The sequence below is a fragment of the Equus quagga genome, chromosome 1, assembly GCF_021613505.1.
Source record: "Equus quagga isolate Etosha38 chromosome 1, UCLA_HA_Equagga_1.0, whole genome shotgun sequence".
NCBI classification, from domain to species: Eukaryota; Metazoa; Chordata; class Mammalia; order Perissodactyla; family Equidae; genus Equus; species Equus quagga.
In genome coordinates this window covers 72,602,301-72,618,515 of record NC_060267.1, presented here as the reverse complement: position 1 = coordinate 72,618,515, position 16,215 = coordinate 72,602,301, and the positions used below count along the sequence as shown (strand labels likewise).

General features: G+C 45.9%; 1 protein-coding gene across 5 annotated transcripts in view; it reads left to right on the top strand.

Annotated features, from left to right (window-relative positions):
• PTPN3 (protein tyrosine phosphatase non-receptor type 3) overlaps nucleotides 1–16,215 on the top strand; it is a 146,023-nt gene that overhangs the window by 121,921 nt on the left and 7,887 nt on the right. For all 5 annotated transcript variants that reach the window (XM_046685721.1, XM_046685729.1, XM_046685714.1 and 2 more), the window contains 3 exons: nucleotides 8,184–8,274; nucleotides 8,550–8,611; nucleotides 10,442–10,588. In XM_046685721.1, the coding sequence (XP_046541677.1) occupies nucleotides 8,184–8,274; nucleotides 8,550–8,611; nucleotides 10,442–10,588 (300 nt within the window). The remainder of the gene's footprint in view (nucleotides 1–8,183; nucleotides 8,275–8,549; nucleotides 8,612–10,441; nucleotides 10,589–16,215) is intronic.

The window sequence follows — 16,215 nt, the reverse complement described above, 5'->3', positions numbered from 1 at the left end:
GATGCAGAAGCTGCTCCAGAGGACCAGAGGGTAAAGCTAGGACCAGAACCATCGTCCTGCTGCTGCCCATCCCAGGTCTTGTCTTTAGAGCTTATAGTTGGACTATAGCATAAGAAATGGAGAACAGAGAAATTTTAAGGTTTTAGTATGTACCTATTTCCTTCATATGGTCCGTCCACTTCCTAGAAATTAAGTAGGAAAGCCTTTATAAATAACATCTGCAGAATTCCAAAGTGCGGAACAGAGAACCGCAGAGCTGCCCTATGATGGAGCACTGGGGTGCATGGACCCCTGCTTCTTCAGGCTCCCTGCCCACACCCCAAGGAACCCTCGACTGTGGGACGTGGTTGAACAACCACTGTTATAGATGAAGAGTCTTACCCAGCTGCTAGAGGAGAGGAATCCTAAGGGAAGCCAGATCCACCGGGAAACTAACACAAAAGGAAACCTTTAGTGAGCACGTACTGTGGGCATCCCCTCACAGAATCGTCAGAGCAGCCCCTGTCGATGCTGTCATTGCCCTGTTCTCTGGATGCGGGAGCAGGGTCTCAGAGAGGTGCTCTCGCAGGCAGTGGCACAGCCTGATTGGAAGCCAGGCAGGCCAACTCAAGAGCCTGTTCTCTTAACTACTACGGAAGCAACAAAATGGGTTTACCTGTGAGAGCTGTCATTAGATTAGTACAACATCAGAGCTAGAGAAGACCTGAGAAGCTGTCTAGCCATACGGAGCCAGACAGGCTTTAAATCCTGGCTCCACCACTCCCTCCCTTTGTGACCTCAGGCACGTCCCTTAACCTCTGTGGCCTCTCCTTCCCCGTCTATGAATTGGATGTCTCATGGGTTGGTTATCTCATTGAACCCTTACAAATACTTAATGCACTGTCTGGCACATGGTAAGAGCACAATAAAAAGTAACAACTATTATTTATGATAAAGAGAAGCTCCAAGAGTTTAAAGAATGTGCTTAGCCCCCACATAAGACGTGGGCGTGTTGCTCTGGGTTTGGAACCTGAGGCTGTCTGGCTCCAGTGTCATGGTGGTTCTGGTTCTCTCCTGCTCCTCCAGTGCCATTGGCAGGTGGCTGTCTTGGCTGATGGGGGATGTGCTCTGGCTAGGGAGCAGGAAGAGGAGCTGGTCCCCAGCAGGTGCCCATACCACCCACTCCACCACACAGAGGGCTGGCCCTGGGGGATCCGGGCCGTGCATGGAATGCCTCCTGCCATAGCAAGCTGATTTTCAGCGAAGCTTGCTTTGAAGCATGTTTTTATTAAGGGAATTCCCCTGTCCCTCCTGTGGCGTTTGGTAAACAGTTACAAATGTGCTCCAGAAAGCATTTGGTCCCAGCTGTAATAAAGTCACACTTAATGATAATTAGCACTTTGGCATCTACTGAGTGTGTTTCACATGTGTTGTCTCAGTTGACTCTTACAGCTGTTCCATGAAATGTGGCCAGAATGGTTATATAGATAGAGAAAATGAGGCTCAGGGGCTAAGGGACTTGCCAGTGTCACCCAGCTGGTCAGAGAGAGCCCTAGGATTAGAATCTACGTTAAAAGTCTAGTCCTTTGTCGGGACTCACCGTTGCGGGCTGTGACCCAGCTCTTCCCGCAGCCTCCCGCCTCCGACGTGAGCCCTTCCCTCCAGGAGCTGCAGTGAGCTCCTCAGTGTGAGCGGTCTGGCAGCGTTTGTGATCAGCCTCAAACTGCCTAAACGCTCTGCTCTGTTCAGCCAATGGAAGGCGCCCCTCTGTCTCTCCTGTGCAGGAGAAGATCTTCGTTCACACGGCTCCAAGTCCTTCACCACCTCCAGGACACACTCTTCCTTTAAAGAACTCGTCAATTCAGCCACAGTTTCGTTCCTTCCTGAGAGTAACTGGTGGCTCGTTTCATGCTTTCCCTGAGTTGAGCTTTCTGTTTAAGCAAGTGAAAGGAGACGCGTTCGGTATAGATATCCCTGGATGAAAGCCAGGTGGTCATGCTAACTTGTCCTTGGTTTGAGAACTGGCTTCCCAGCAAAAAAAGGACCCATGTGCCCATTCTCATCCAGTGGCCAGGTGACTTGCAACTTCTCTGCCTCCTTGCCCAGCTAAGACCTCTTTGGAGACTGTAGAATGGTGTTGATAGAAAATGAGGAATGTTGAGGCTGGCCCAGTGGCGTAGTGGTCAAGTTTGCGTGCTCCACTTCGGCGGTCCAGGGTTTGCAGGTTCGGATCCCAGGCGCAGACCTAGCACTGCTCATCAGGCCACACCGTGGCAGCATCCCACATAAAATAGAGGGAGACTGGCACAGATGTTAGCTAAGGGCCCATCTTCCTCTAGCAAGAAGGGGAAGACTGGCAACAGATGTTACCACGGGGCCAATATTTCTCAAAAGAGAAAAAGAAAATGGGTGTCTATCCTCCTCCCTCCCCAGACTGGTGAGTTAGAACAGTGAGTACGAGACTCCACCAAAAGGTCTGGTCAATCTCAGGTGCCCTTGCCCCTCCACGGCAGCATCTGCTGTCTTTACCAACCAGGAGCCATCTTCTCTCTTCTGACTCCTTTTTCCTTAACTCGCTCCTACTCTGCCCATTACAGGAAACATCCATTAGTGTCAAAACAAGTGACTCACCGGCTCCTTTGGCCGCTGTCAAAGTTGCTTTGGAAGGACAAAGATAGCTAAAGACTCACTGAGAGGTTTAAATTGATACACGTAGAAATTAGGGCAATTGTACCATCGAGATTAGAACCCATGCCTAAAAAGCATTTTCGAAAATTTCGGAAGAGTTTTTTCTTAAGATAGGAAAACATGATATAATGTCTGTGGAATACAGAGAGCAGACTCTGAGGGCTTTGCATTTCAAGTGCCAGGGGTCCCTTTAAAGGAGGTGCCACCCCAACTTGCCACGTATTTATCTGTGAAAGGGACGCAGCAAGAATGCTGGAGGATGCCAGCAGTGGGATCTGCACCAGGGACTGTGTATGTAAAGCAGCACTACTGAGGCTCCCCAAATTACCAGCAATGATGTCAGCTCATCTCGGCGAACCTTGATGGGAAGGTGGGGAGAGGCTTCAAGCCCCCTCTGGACGGTGGCCCTTGCCCTCTGGCTGGGTCAGGTACAAGGGAAAAGGGAAGTGCCCCATGTGGATGAACTGCCCATAAGTAGTGAATTATGATGTCTACAAACAGGTCCTAGGAAAAGAACCTCTGGAGGCCTTCGTGAAAAACGAGTTCCCCTTGGCTTAATTATACGGCTCTGCATGCCGCCTCTTGTTGTGCTTTACTCGAGGGCTTTGCTCAGTTTGTCCAAAGCAGCAGCTCCCAGGATTCCTTCACTCTACAGAGTTTTATTAAGCACCTGCTGTGTGCCAGGCACCATGTTGGCCTAGGCTTTATGGTGGTGAACACCACCAACAGGATACCTGCCTTCGTGGAGACTGCCGGTTGGTGCTCCATCCAGGAAGCAGAGAGTAAACAGCCGTTTTGGAAGTCGTTGGCCCACAGTAGACTCTGAGGGCATGAAAGAGAGTCTCTTTCTGTTTGCTTTCGCCTTACCCATTGTCCCTTCAGTTGCCCCCTCTTTTTTCTTCCCCCCTCTTGGGTTCTCAGCCTTCAAGAATTGCAGTGAGAATTCCCCCTTCATCTGGTCATGCAGTTGGAGTGCTTGCTTGCACTGTGTGGGGCCTTGCCAGCATCCTCCTCCAACCTCATTGGGTATCCGGAGCCCTCATGAGAAGCATTGATTAGATTTCACGTCTCGGGTTGGCTGAGAAGTCTGAGGAGATCGGAATCATCTGATGCCCTGTCTCTAATATTAGATGGCTTTTTCGCAGAAGTGTTTGAGCTGGAACACCGTGTCTTACCCATCCTACCCGCCCAGTGCTGGAGAGCTCTAGCTCCCGCTGTTCAATTTTCTGCCTTCGGAGGCCAGAGCTGGCGATATTGACACTGCAATTTAAGTACGGTTGTTCCATAGCAACCTCTCTAGCAATCTTTTTATAATTTATCCTTAGTTTCTCAGCTTCTTAGAACTACACTCTGATAAGATGAGAACAAAGCACTTTAGGACATAAAAGTTAATAGTTTTTAATAAAAGTAAGCGGTCTTATGACCCTCTGTCCCTGTGACTGTCTCCAGCCCCCTGATTGTTCTCATTCTAGGGCAGAATTTAAGGGATCTGTGACTGGGAGCTCTTGTCCACCTCACACACCTTCAGTCTGGGAGTAACCAAAGCAAACTGTATTATTCCAAAGAGTAGTTCTTGAAAGAGCCTTGTCTCATCCTGGCTAATACAATAGTCTAACTCATCTCCCGCCATCCCTGACCTTTCCAGGAGGACGTACCTGTGTTGCTAACACATCACTTTCTACCCTGGACCACCCTTCTCAGGGCAGTATTTTCATACCCAGGCGGCCAAGCAGCTCACAAGGTCTGGAGAAGAGTCAATAAATTAAAGGAACTTGAAAACCAACTCTTCAGAAACTGTGTGACTAGGACCGAAGTAATTCCGTGGAAATAGGAGCCTATGTTGGCCGTGGCAAGGCAGACATAAATATGAGTGTGTTGTCAAACCTTCTAAAGGCCCTCAAAAATCTTAGCTTTGTTCACCCAGCTTTTTGTAAAATTTTTTATTTAATTGTATATAATATAGACTTTTGTTGCAGTTGTTTTCTTAAGAAATAATTCACATTGTAGTAATTCAAGTAATTCAGCAATAACCAAAGTAAAATTAATAGTTTCCTGACCCCCGTCTCCTATAGCTTCTTTCTTTTTGGTATAATTTTTTTTTTTTTTTTTTTTTACTATCTTTTTTTTTTTGAGGAAGATTAGCCCTGAGCTAACTACTGCCAATCGTCCTCTTTTTGCTGAGGAAGACTGGCCCTGAGCTAGCATCCATGCCCGTCTTCCTCTCCTCCATACCTGGGATGCCTACCACAGCATGGCTTTTTGCCAAGCGGTGCCACGTCCACACCCAGGATCAGAACCGGTGAACTCCGGGCCGCTGAGAAGCAGAACGTGTGAACTTAACTGCTGCGCCACCAGGCCAGCCCCTCTTTTTGGTATAATTTACAAATAACAACTTGGTGTGTATCCTTTTATATTTGTTCTAATGCTCATACAAATGTACTTTATACAAACACATATACATGAGAGCACACACATACATTATACACAATTTGTGTGTATGCTGCTATGTATAGAAATGCAATCACCACTCTATATAATAATCTGTAACTTGCATTTTTCACTTAAAAATAGATGACTGGACATCCTTCAAAATCTGCACTTTCAGTCTATCTTATTCCCGCATGTAATTTTGTGGTATGACTGTACCATCATTTAAGTCAACACTTCTCCCTGTTGGGGAATATTCAGGCTGTTTCCAGTTTTCTGCTAATAAAAAGATTGCTACAGATAAAAATTTTTAATATCTTTATGTATTTCTGTCAGATAAAGCCCAGGATGTACACATTTAAACATTTTTAAACACTGCTATCATACTTTTTATTTTATTTCAGTACTTTCTAATCCTATCAGTAGATCGTAACTGCTCAGATGCGTTTGTGTACTGATTATAATTAAAGGTTTTTGCTAGATCTGTGCTTTTCTGCTAGACCGTCTCAAGTTGATTACATTTACATTTTTATTTGAAAAGTCTTTTTTTTACCTCCAGGTTAGCGTTACTGATTATATTCACTTAATTTGGATTTTGCGTTGATGCAGTTAGTCAGAACCGAAATATCATTTAGGGGAATTTGACTCACATATTCTCCTTCCACAATGAAATCAAAACCTCGAATAAATTAGGAATTTATTTCTCCAAGACCAGTGCTCTAACCCCTGAGCTGTAGGGCTATGAATTTATTTCTGGAATGAGCTCAGAGTCCATTAAAGCTCACAGAAACTTAAGAAGTTATTTAGTGGCTACTTGATTGTTAGGAACTGAAATCGTAAAGATGATCAGTAGCTGAGCTAAGGGAGAAATTGGAAATTCTAACTATTTGGTAAATGTATAAGAGATGACACAATTGTTGTTACCCAAAGTCTCTATGCTACTTCTCTCCTGGCAATTTCTATGCAATTTGTTTAGTGAAAAAAAACTAATAAGAGGAGACAACCAACAGAGGCCAGTTTACCAAACAAATACAATTTGCAAAAATATAGGGGAGAAAATAATGTTCAGCCTCCCTATTCAAATTGCAAACACATTTTAGTTGATGGTGTTGGCCACAATTTGGGGAACTAACCATTCTCATACGTCCCTCTAGAGCAACTTGGTTAAAAACATGCTTGATGCAGAAATTCTGTTCCTGGGAATTTATGAGAGTAAAAAAAAATGAAAACAGCCTAATTAAAAAGACTGGAGTTTGGGGCTGGCCCCGTGGCCGAGTGGTTAAGTTTGTGAGCTCCACTGCAGCGGCCCAGGGTTTTGCCAGTTTGGATCCTGGGCACAAACATGGCACCGCTCATCAGACCATGCTGCGGCGGCGTCCCACATAACACAACTAGAAGGACCCACAACCGAAATATACAACTATGAACTGAGGGGCTTTGGGGAAAAGAAGGAAAAAATAAAATCTTAAAAAAGAGTAGAGGTAAAAGTAAATTATGAAAAACTGTTCAGCCAGGAAAAATCGTGTGTATAGAGAATATCTGGAATATTTAATGACACAGGAAACTAGATTCTATATAAGTAGGGAAAAACAGGCTTCAGAATTATGGTAATGTTCCCCAGAACACTTCTTGTGAGATGCGAGATCCTCCCTGGCCACATCAGCTTGAGAAATAGCTGGTCAGAATTAAATGAGCTCATGCACTGCAGGACTTGTCATCTTGGAGATTCCTACAACATTTCTTTGACTTTGAAACTTTTTCTAAGGACTACCCATTAGCTTCTTTCAAAACACTTGGGTTCCATAGAACATAGTATGGGAAGTGCTAATATATAGTTCAGTTTCATTTTTTTTCTTGAAAATATAGTGTGTATGTGTGTTTACATATATACTTATGTATGTTTGTATACATGTATGTACAGGAAAACATAAGCTGGAGAAAATATATGAAAAGGGTCATCTCAGGATTGTGAAATTACTGGTAATTTTTTTATACTAGTCTGAAGTTCCCGAATTTTCTTTTTAAAAAACAAAATAGATCACTTCCAATACTGAAAAAAAGTGCTGTTTTTAAATTCTCAGTAAGTTCGTAAAACCACTGGTGAATAGTATTTGACTCGAGTTCAAAGTCAGGAGGAATAGTTGTGTAGAAAAGAAAACTCAAGGAGGCAGGAGGCAGCCTGGGGAGGGGACTGGATGTGTCTGTGGCCTCGATAGTGGTGGTGGCCTCACGGGTGTATACTGACTGCAAACTCATCGTGTTGTGTGTATTAAATATGTACCACGCTTTACATGTCAGTCATGCCTCAATAAAGTAGTTTCAAAGAAAAAGAAAACTCAAGCATTGGAGTCAGATCTGAGGTCAGCCTCTAGTTTGTGATCTTGAACAAAGAGTTTAATCTCTGCCCCTCGCCTGCAAGATAAGGATCCTATTACTCTGAGGGAGCTGTTGTCAAAATCATGTCAAGTATCACACAAATGTGTGTACTATGTGCTTGTAGACATGCAAAGATTGTTTTAATTAGGTTTCTTGCTAGTGATTGCCTTTAGAGGGAAATACCTCTTTAAATGAAGTTTACTGTGTGTTTGGAATAAATATTTTTACTGTGGAAATATACTTGAACCGATGAATGAAATGTTCTTGTTCTTAAGCAAAGAATATGGTTCACTCCATTGAATTGGATGGAAATGTTTTTAGACTAATGTAAATGATTTCCATTTAATTTTGAGTCAGGATTCTTTTTTTCCCCCATTACTTGATTTTACCATTTGTCAAATAGTTGTCATAAAGATGAAGTTTTACTTACTGTGATCCATTATCTGTGACTCAGACCCCTTCCTGTGACTTTTTTCCCCCAAAGATCCTCCTGTTAAAAAACAAAAAACAAAAACTGAAGAATTGAGTCAATTTCTCATGGGATTGGAGAATTTCTTGTTGGGAAGATTTTTCTTTTACTGTAACACATAATCACTTTTAAGTGTTAAGATTTTGGTGCCAGGTGTGTTCAAATTTACCGGTAAAGCATGTTTTCACACTCATTCCACCACTGTTTTTCGCAATGCTTTTTGACTTCTCTCTTTGTCATATAGCAACTCTACAGAAAGAAGCCCGGTTTAGCCATCACATTTGCAAAGCTGCCTCAAAATTTGGACAAAAACCGATATAAAGATGTGCTGCCTTGTGAGTATCCAGCGTGAATGCCCCCTCCCCCCACACACACTCAGATAATGTTTCCCCTTTCAAAACAGATTGTCTGGTATTCTGGACCGATTTTCAGTGTGTCTGTAAACACCATCGTCTTTATTGAAGCCATTTCAGACTCTGAACAGTTGGGGAATGGTGTTTATGCTAATGAGGCGGGAGCTGCAGATGGGGTGGAGAACTGAACTCTTGTTTACTTGGTGCGATAAAAATAACGCTCGGAATCATTGGTGGATTTTTTTTCTCCCCCACAGATGACACCACCCGGGTCTTACTGCAGGGAAACGAAGATTATATTAACGCGAGCTCTGTGAATGTAAGTCCGGACCCTGGATAATAAGAAAGAGCACATTAATCGTTGTAACGGGCACGGTAATGGCGTGTGTCGTGCTCTGCGGTTGACCAAGTGCTTTCCTGTTCCCTGCCTCCTTTCAGCACCCCACCAGCCTTGAGGGAAGGCAGAATAGTCTGTTTACAGAGGACAAAACTAAGGTTCAGAGAGATTACATAATTTGAAAAGTCACAAAGCTAACAGAAGGTGAGACCAAAACTCCAATTCCATGTCTCTGACTCCATCGTCCACACGCCTTCTGTCCTCAACTGCTGACATTTAGGTGTTTTGGGGTTTTTTTGTTTTTGTTTTGCCAGTGGTATGTTTGTAACTTCGTGTTTTCCCCCCATGTTATTACTGTATATCCTGCATAAAAAGAAAAGTAAAACCACCTCTGTGCATATAAACCAAAGAGAAAGGGTAAAAGATTTTACATGTTGTAGGAAAAGCGTTCATTTCACTCTGAAAGTGCATCTTGGGCAACTCACTTGGCCTCTCTGAACCTCAGTTTCTTCATCTAAACAGGCGGTCACACACTTTTTCTGTAGAGGGCCAGATAGCAGATATTTTGGTCTTTGCGAGCCAAGAGATAAAACTGAGGATATTGCTTAGGTCCTTATATAACCACTTACAATGCAACCATGTAAAGATATTAAAAAACCACTCTGAGCTTGCAAAGCCGCAGCCAGATTTTGCCCTCAGGCCCCAGTTTGCCAACACCTGATCTAAAGGAACAGATGATTTCTTAAGTGAAGTTCTCAAGTTACAGCAAAAGATCAAGAAGTACCCTAATGAAAGTGGGTCTGATCAGTGATTCCACTTACTCCAAAAGCATCTGTGGGATTCGTTGACCCTCACTCAACATTCCTGGTGTCTTGAAAGCAGAGCGTCAGAAATGGGGAGGGAGGTGGGTAAGACCATGCAGTCCAGTCTCCTTGAGTTATGGGAGAGGGGGAGGTGCTGAGACCAGGGCTCAGGAAGCCATCAACCTGAACACCAACCAAACCATGAGTGCGGCACCTCCTGCCTCCCAGAGCGTGAGTGAATCCCATGGCCACTGCGAAGCCCAGCGGGTTCTGAGCGTTCGCTCATAGAAAGAACTCGGTTCAGAAGGCAAGAAGTAAACACAGAGCGGGATGGGAGGGAGATGCTGAGGGCAGCTGAAAACATTTAACGTGAAACAATTCAAATAGTAGCATGGTGAGGTGACGGCGGTGTCCATTAACTTGACTGTGGTAATCATTTCACAATGTATATACATATCAAACCATCCTGTTGTTCACTTTAAATCTATACAATTTCTATTTGTCAGTTATACCTCCATAAAGCTGGGGGGAAAAAAGATTGATCATCACAATGACATAAGCATTGGCAGCCATGCAGAAAGCAGGTGATGGCATAAATCTGTATGGTTTATGCTTCAAAGAAAATAAGTAGAGTTTGATAGAAAATCCTGCGTAAGGAAAGACTTGGGCATGAGGGTTGGTGTGTGTTGCTGAAAATGCAGATGCCCAATACTAATCATATTTAGGATTCAGCATTGAAGGTCATTTAAACTCTTCTGCCATCTTGTAGGCACGTTTCTGATTATTGCCTATGGGTACCATACAGTTTTCCCTTAAATGTCTAATGCTAGCATTATTGTCAAATCTCTTTCAAGGACTTTTAAAAATAGCTTTTTCTCTGATTTTATTTTATTGGCCAGAAATTGTTAGAGAGATTATTCTGGTGTGATGTCATTGCCGACAGGAAGAGTTTACGATCCATTTCCTCGCAGCAGTAACAGATTCTAATACCTTACCAATCTCTTGCCAGATGGAAATTCCTCCTGCTCACCTTGTGAACAAGTACATTGCCACTCAGGGCCCCCTGCCACATACCTGTGCACAATTCTGGCAAGTCATCTGGGATCAGAAGTTATCACTCATCGTCATGTTGACGACTCTCACAGAGCGAGGGCGGGTAAGTGGCCAGGTTTCCAATTCAAATGTGGAAATTGGAGTGAATTGAAATTGAAAATTTCCGATTCATGCTCTGTGGAACATGAATCTCAGAGCTGGAAAGGGTCTTAAATGTTGCCCAGTCCAGCCCCTCCATGACCCACAGAGCTACTGAGGGACACCTCCAATGACAGGAAGCTCAGCATTCCTCCTGCCCACTGCCTGGCCTTCCCCGGGCTGAGGAATGATCAGACAGCCCCTCCCAGTCCTGACTGGGGTGCAACAGAAGACAGAAGGCAGTTCCCCTTACTTTATCTCACCTGCCCCAAAGCCCCTGCGTTGGCTGTGGCCTCACCCGCCCAGGACAAGTGCGGGTCCTGAGAGGAGCAGTGTGGGTGCCAGGTTCTCACTGGCCATAAAAAGTAGGAGAAATTATATCTTCTGTCAGCCTCTGCTTGTGCTGCAGCAAAACCAGATGCAAGAGAGGTAAGAGGGGCTTAATTAGGAGAGTAATGGACACATAATGCGCTTAGCAGGGCCTGTGTTTTCTGTAGGAACAGATCACTGATGACATAACAGAAGTCAGCATGCGGGGGTACATGTATCGTGAGTTCTCTAACTTGTGCGTACATCTGGATATCTTCGTTATGAAACGTTTATTCAGAAACACATTCCAAGATCAAATGTAAATTAGTTTTGAACCACCTATTCAAATGATCTGTGTGCCACTTCCAGGCCTGTCCTCAGTACGTAGTTCAGAGTGCCAAATGGATCCAGGCTGAAAGTCAGCATACACGGGGTTGGAACGGACGGTACATTTGAGGAGATGAGTCTACCCTCTCCCCTGAAAGGGCAACATAAGAATTCCCACTAATTCTGCAGAGCCCCGTGGATTGCCAAGGGCTTTTACGTGTGTTGTTCCAAGCATCAGGCTGCCCACCTGTTAAGCACTTCCGGGGTCCATCCTGCGGGCGTTCAGCTCTGATTTCAGACATTCCTCCTCACAACAAGCTGAAATCCTCATTGCTTTGAGCCTCCATGCTACCTGCTTCTCCCACCTGGAAGACAGAATAATTGACCACTGTCTTCTGCACAGACATCTTCCAGATCTTAGACTTATGAAAGGTAATAAGCTCAGCTTCCATTAGCTTATGCTCAGTGAAAATTGTCTGGTCTTTGTCTCGATGTTGCTGTCGAGCCGGTTCTCCCATTTTGGACTCATGCCCTTGACTCTTGACATCTGCGTACAGCGCGCTGGCGGGGCTCTGGAGCCAGACAATGTGGGTTCAAAACATGGTTCCCCTGGAGCAAGTTACTTACCCTCTTTGACCCTCAGCTTTCCTGTCTGTAAAATGGAGATGATGTTCGTGCCCACCCTGGGGGGTTTGTAAAGACAGACAGTATATCTAAAGAGCTTAGAGAACAGCATGTTGCAAGTGTCTGGCAAATGTTAGCTATTGTTGTGTGTGTGTGTGTGTGATCGTCATCGTCATCATCACTGGTTGGATTCAGCCATCAGGTCTGGCCTTCCAAGTGCTCTTTGGGGCTTTTTGGGGTTTCCTTCTCTCGTTCTTCGTGTTGGCTATCACTCTTAGCTTGTCACTCAGAGTTTTGATCAGAATCTCTTCTCATCACATAAGTCAAACTTAAAGGTCCTCAAGAGGCAGTGGTAACCTCCTTCTAGAATGCTGAGTCAGAGGTGTTGAGGGCACTCTTTGGGGAGCAGTTGTTAATTCTCCCAGCTCCGCTCCCAGCCCCTGCCGTCTCTCCATCTCGTCTACCTGGTTACCGTGAGAGACCGTCAGTGGCTTTCCCGAAATCACGTGCCAACAGGTCTATGGCATCGCCTGGCCTCCGTGTCTAGAAGTCTCGTTTTTGCCTATTTTAAATTTTTGTCTATATTTTTTGTTTCTTGTGATTTCCCAATCTTGTTTTGAATAGGAAATGAAACTACCGGGAACTCTTTTGAGCTTAGAGAACCCCGGCTGGCTCCCAGTCCTGTCCTGTCTCTCTTTCGGGAGCGCCTGCAGCTGTCTTGTTCTGTGGTGTGGTGGCTACAAAGTCAGGCTCTAGGGCTGTGCATCCCGAATTCAAACCCTGGCTCTAGCCCTTCGTAGCTGTGTGACTGAGGAAAGCTACAAAACCTCTCTGTAAGATGGAATAATAGTAGCTCCTATCTCGTGGGACTGGGGGGAATTGAATGAGTTGATACAGGTAGCCTTCTTGGAAAAGTGCTTGGCACACAGGAAATACTATATAAACGCGAGCTAGCAGAAGAGGGAATTTGGATACCACCTTAACAAATATTGCCAGGACTCCACTATGTTGATGTCACTGTAGTAGGATTTATTATTTTTCTTTGAAGTGATTCACCTTTTTTTGCTTTAATAAATTTCCTTCTAAAGATATATCTTAAATGGAAGTCCAGTATCGCTTGCCATAAATAGAGGGCATGTGTGAAAATGCAAAGACCACAGAACTGCATTACTAAATTCTGAATAAATTCACTTGCCTTCCAGGCTCTGAACCCGAGACCTGCTTGCACCTGCGTGCTCTCGCGCATTCTCATAAAAGGAAGTTAAAGCATCAGGGAGATCATGTTAAAGCTGTCCCAGCCCCAAATAGTCACTCTCTGCATGGCATGCAGGAAAAAAATCGCTTTCCCACCACGTGGTTGGATGCTGACTAGGGCTCCGCGTCTGTCAGCACGTCCCACACTGTGCAGGCCCTGGTCCGGGCTGTTGTGGCATTTTATGGACAGCACACATCAGGTTTATTGCCTTGTCCTTTCCGAAAGCTACCAGTCTCCCCATTTGAAAATTCTGCTCTATTTGCCGGCCTGTTTGAGGCTTCTGGGGGCCCGGATGCTGCAGCTTTTCTCAGAGGCTCTTCTCGCAGGAGAGAGGTGCCCCTCCCATGTCACAAGGTCATCCAGTTCCTGCTGCTCGGAGCTGACACTGAGCCCCTCAGGCAGCTGCGCGGTCCCCTCACCTGTGTCGGGTGTCGTCCCCTGCCCCTTTAAAGTTGGCTCTACCCTCCAGCAGTGAGGTCATCCTTCGCAGAGAAGAGAGAGCTGTGGCAGGCATGGTTAGTGACACATGATCCTTCTTTCCCTCGTCCTCCTTGTTCCAACTCAGGAGAAAAGGCCCTTTCTTCCATCCCAGAGGCTGCGCGTCCTCCGGCTGCTCTTTCAGGGCCTGCGTCTCCGGCACTGTCCTCATTAAGTGCCCCCTCCCCCCTGTCCCTAGGTTGGTGCCCCACTGAACCTGAGCTCCTCTGAGGTCTCCAGGTGACCCGGTGGGGTTCTCTGTTTCCCAGCCCTTTCTTCCCACCTGGACCCCTTCTGGCAGGTTCCGTCGGGTTCCTGCATTAGAGCCCCATCTCCCGTGAGTCACGGCGTCCCCTTCACCATCGCTGGCCCTGGGAACTTCCCTCTCTTGTTTACTGACTGTTGGAAACCTGTTCTTCTAAAATGCAGGCTCTTGTTTCCTCCCTCTCCTCTTACAAAGGCTCAGGTGCTCAGGTGACCTGAGCCCTTTATCCTGAGGTCCTTTATCTGGTCCTCGCCACCACCCGTGGGTTCTTCCCGATTAGGAGGCGGTCACTCCAGGCAGCAGCTTCGTCCCTTACCGAGAGAGGACATTTTTAGCACATCCTGTGTGTTTTCTCTCACATTATGCATTTAGTGGGGTGGGACTCCCGCAGGCGTGTGGCTGGCAGAGTCCCCCATCTCTGCACTGCCCTCCGGTCTGCAAGGACAGAGAGTCCCTCCAGAGCCTCATGTCGCCCCGTGGTCCCCATGGTCTGTGAGCCGCTCCCACTGCAGGGTCGCTTTGATTTCTCCCTTATGTCATTCCCACTCCAAATATTTCTCTTTATGTTCTCCCTTCAGGTTCACAGGTTGCCTCGTAGACACAGTAGAGCTGTAGCAGTACAGCTACAAGGATGGTTCTTTGGGGAAAGATGATTTTTTACATCTGTATATGCCCCATTTCTTACGCGTATGATCCAACACCAGTTGATTCCCTCTCTGAGCCTCAGTTTACTCATATGCAAAATAGAGCTAATAATAGTACCTAACTCATAGGATTGTTTTGAGGCTAAGACAAAATAATGTCCATAAAAAGCACTACATCCTGCTTAGCATATACTATTCCAAAGATAGCGGGCTTTAGCATTATTGCCCCACAGCGGCAGCATTAATGCGGAAACAGGCTCCAAGAACTTAAGTCATGCCCAGGATCACACGGTTGGTTAGTGGAACTTATTAAACAGGGTTGAAACTCAGGATTTCCACCAACTTCTTGCTCTTTCCACCACACCCCCGGTGCTTTCAGATCCAAATAGACCGAAAATCTAAATTGGATCAAGGGATAGAGTCCAGTTCTGGTCAGATTCACTGGGAGTCTCTGGAAATACAGATGTTTGTAGCTCGCCCTTGCATGGGCTGGTCCCTTCAGAGAATATTTCCCGTCAGCTGTCCTGTGGGCAGAGAGCTGTGCCCCCTGCACATGTGGAAAGGACGCAGGTGTCGGCGGTGGGTGTCAACTCCGCCTCGGGTTCTGTGCACAGCAGCCCCTTCATGTCTAAACGAAGTTGGGAAATGACTACAAACCCAAATACCCAGGTTAAAGGCTTACAAGTAAATCCTTAACTCCAACTTTTCAGCAGCATGCTTTAATTTTGAATATGCACTGTGACGTTTGAAAATAAGAGTAGAAGAGCTGTTTCCAGACAAATTACGTTCATCTATTGGTTTATACCCCCTTTCAGCTGTGAACAAATGTAATTTTTACATAAGTTGGTACAACTGTAGGCTTGGAGAAAAAAATCTTTTTGAATGAATCAGAATTTGACTGACGGAACTCTGACGGGATAGACAGCTTGGCCCTGAATTTTACTGCTAAGCCAGAGGCAGGAGTAGGAAGGCAATGGAACAAGCTGCAGGGTTTGGAAGGAGGAAGAGAAAATGGAGAGAGGTGGTGAGATCGGTCACTCTCAGGGAAGCCGGAGCAGCCCTCCGGCTTTGGGCAAGTCTGTTAATCTCGCTGAGCCAGGTTTCCTCTTTCCGTTCGGCTCTCTGGGGAGTCTCAGCTCCATACGAGTCATACATGAAAGCACTTGAGGGTCTGGAAGATGCTGCTCAAATGCAGAGGGATGCTCATCTGAGCTGGGGGATTTCTTTCCTCTGGGTTTTTGTGGGATCTCTGATCCTCCTCTCTCAAGTTGATGTGCAGCCCGTAGCAACAATGGTGATAATGGCCACCACTGACCTGACCCCCCCGGTGAGCCTGGCCCTGCACACCATTATCTCCAGCCTCTGTCACCATCTGTGAAGCAGGTGCTGACTCCATCTTTCGGGCGAAGAATTTGAAACTCAGAGAAGTTAAGAAGCAGGTTCAAAGTCATATGGCTAACAAGTAGAGGAGAAAATGATTCCAGCAGATTCCTAAATGTGTGCTCTTAACTGTTGTGCGTGAGGACTTCCACCTCGAGAGGATGGACGGAGGGGTGGATGGTGAAGGAAGGGTGAGGTAGAAGGAGCGGGTGGTACTGAGAGCAGAGGAGGGGCCTGAGGCACTGCAGTGGGCTTGACTGGGGCTGGAGAGGTCTCCCCTACGTCAGGACCCCCTAGCTGAGGCCCCGCCC